At 40.5% G+C, this 2,525-nt stretch overlaps 1 protein-coding gene across 3 annotated transcripts in view; it reads right to left on the bottom strand.

Moving 5' to 3' along the window:
* Nucleotides 1-91: 91 nt before the first annotated feature.
* Nucleotides 92-2,525, bottom strand: part of LOC122634667 — a 45,470-nt gene continuing 43,036 nt past the window's right edge. For all 3 annotated transcript variants that reach the window (XM_043823824.1, XM_043823823.1, XM_043823822.1), the window contains exon 7: nucleotides 92-2,239. In XM_043823824.1, the coding sequence (XP_043679759.1) occupies nucleotides 911-2,239 (1,329 nt within the window). In that variant the 3' untranslated portion in view covers nucleotides 92-910. The remainder of the gene's footprint in view (nucleotides 2,240-2,525) is intronic.

Below are 2,525 nucleotides of genomic sequence, written 5' to 3'. Positions count from 1 at the left end.
TTTTTTCTTTAATTCAAATAAAAAATAACACGACCACTCTTATCAAATACGTCGTAAGAGGTTTTTGTACATAAAATGCAAAGGCGACGAATGTGGGATTGCATCGACAAAGAATTTATTAGATTCTTACAAGACGATGACGACGAAGATGGTTTCTTGATGATGATCTCGTAATATCGTAGACCGTTTATTATTTAAATGTAAAAGCTAAACATATCGTACGTACATGCGAGTCCTCTCATGCACGAGAGACTCTCATGGGTAATCTCGCACGTCTAAAAACTCGTCGAAATATTGTAGTACTTTTACGATTACAATTTGATGTAACAAATGGCACGTTAGTCGTTTTAGCACTTCTGCATTTTGAGACGGGGTTAATTCTTAAAATGGAACAGAATTCGAGCGTAAATGTCACTTCCTTCTTTCTTTTTTTTTTTCGTTTTTTTTCTTAAATTTTTTTTCCCTCCTTCCCTTCTCATCGTATCGCGGCCCGGGCCAATGGAACGTTCATTCGATAAAAATTACTTAAAGTGTCGCGTGTGCCGGGATCTCGTAAAAACGAACTTTATGAAAATAGGCGATATAGATACAAAAGATACTTAAAAATTAATACGAACCGCTGTTCTCTCTAATACGACACAGTTATTATTACTTAATCGATCGAAATGTATATATACAAAATGTACCTATAATTTAAAAGAGTTTTCTTCAATACTGTACCATCACACAAATACGAAATAAGTTAGTTCTTCCTTTAATACGCTCCTTTATTCTAAACCTAACGAACCTTTGAACATAATCTCACTTGGTTTTTACATAGAAAAAGAAATCTCTTTCTTAAACCGTTTGTTGTTTCGTCTTCTTTTTTCTCTCTTTGTTTTCCCTTTGCGTTTTGGCGAGTTACAATAATTTAACTTCTATGATGATTCGCTTTGGACTTGTTTGGCATTCTAAGAACCTCGGCATAAGACAATTCGAGACGTTTTAATTTAGCAACTTCCTCGGAGGCTGTGCTAGGTTTATATTCGCTATACTCGAAGGAATGACTATTTTGCTCGGTCGCGTTACGATTTACGAAGGTCTGCGACTTCCTAACCGTGCTCGGCGATTCTCTCGTTTTCGACTGATTATATTGAGAGCCATTGTTCCAAACGTTGCTACCGTCCTGTTCGACCGGGGTCAAAGCTCTGAACCTTCGTCTACCACCGCCGCTGTTGGATTTGGCTTGGACGAAGGTAGGATTCGTAGTTGGCACGATGTTCGGTGTTTTCGGACGTTCGTTGAATGCCAACTTCTTCGCGGCGTTCTTTTTCGCGGACGACCTGTTCTTTTTAACGTGCACGTTTATGGAAACGAAATCGAGCTTGGTCGCCGCCCTATTATTCTCGGTCTTCCCAACGTCCGACTGAGATTTATCGTTAGACTCCTTCTTCGCAGATTCCTTCGACGATACTGGCGTTTGCATCTTATAAGGTGGCTCCGAGACGACCGAGGAAATGACCGACGACATGACGCTCTGATTGTCATCCGTCGTCTCGCTCGGTACGTCCTCTTGCCCGAGATTCCTAATTCCATTATGATTTTCTGAACGAGTACTGTCGTTGCCATTGCTAGTAACGTTGCTACTGCTATTCGTTTGATCGTCCAACAAAGGTAACTTTTCACCTTCGTCCTTTGCCTCGGCAGCTCGTTTCAACACGCGAAAGATCTCGCTGAAAATTTGTCTATATTCCGGGGTCTTTCTAAACCTACTTTCGAACGGACTGTTGTCATCATAAATGCTAAACTTGCAATCCTCGCCATCGGCGATCGAGCAGAGGAACGAACCGGGTCTACCGTCCGTCTGCGTTGCCTTGTTACTCGTTTCGTCCGAGAAACCGGAAGACGATGTTTCCGCCTCGGAAAAGTCTGTCGGTGTTGCGGAAAACGCTTTCTTCCCGATATTGTCTCCTTTACCGCGTCTACCGCCACCGACATTGTTACCGATCATTCCAGACTTTACTCCACCCTCCTGTTGCAACTCGTTCTCCACCGATGGATTCTGGAAACAATTGTACTCCCCTGACATCTCGAGTTCCTCTTGAAGCGACATGCAACCACCGATCGTTGGAATGCTGTTCTTCCTACGAGGTGCCGATAATCTCTGGACTTCCAATAACGCCTGATACTTTTCGACCAATTCTCTGTACGGGTTGCTATTTACCTCGCTCGTCGCCCCTGTCTTGTTGTTGCAAGTTTCCTGCGAAAATAAGTGTTTCGTATGTACGCGTGAAATCATTACAAAAATATTTTTTCAATAAAAAAAAAAAAGAAAATCGACAAAATTAAGTTGGAAACAATTTCTTTTCTAACAGCTAAAAAAGAAATTATAACAAAAACAATTATTTTCCTCTTGCTAATGCGTACATGTATGTTCTCTTGCATACTTTATCATATTTTAATCCCGAAGGCAACCGATAATATTTTTTTCGTGTTAATCGAAGTTGATTTATATATATATATATATATTTTTTTTTTGATTTGCA

This window comes from Vespula pensylvanica, chromosome 15 (assembly GCF_014466175.1).
Source record: "Vespula pensylvanica isolate Volc-1 chromosome 15, ASM1446617v1, whole genome shotgun sequence".
Classification (NCBI taxonomy): domain Eukaryota; kingdom Metazoa; phylum Arthropoda; class Insecta; order Hymenoptera; family Vespidae; genus Vespula; species Vespula pensylvanica.
The sequence above is the reverse complement of the archived record's forward strand: the minus strand, read 5'-3'. Positions and strand labels throughout refer to the sequence as shown.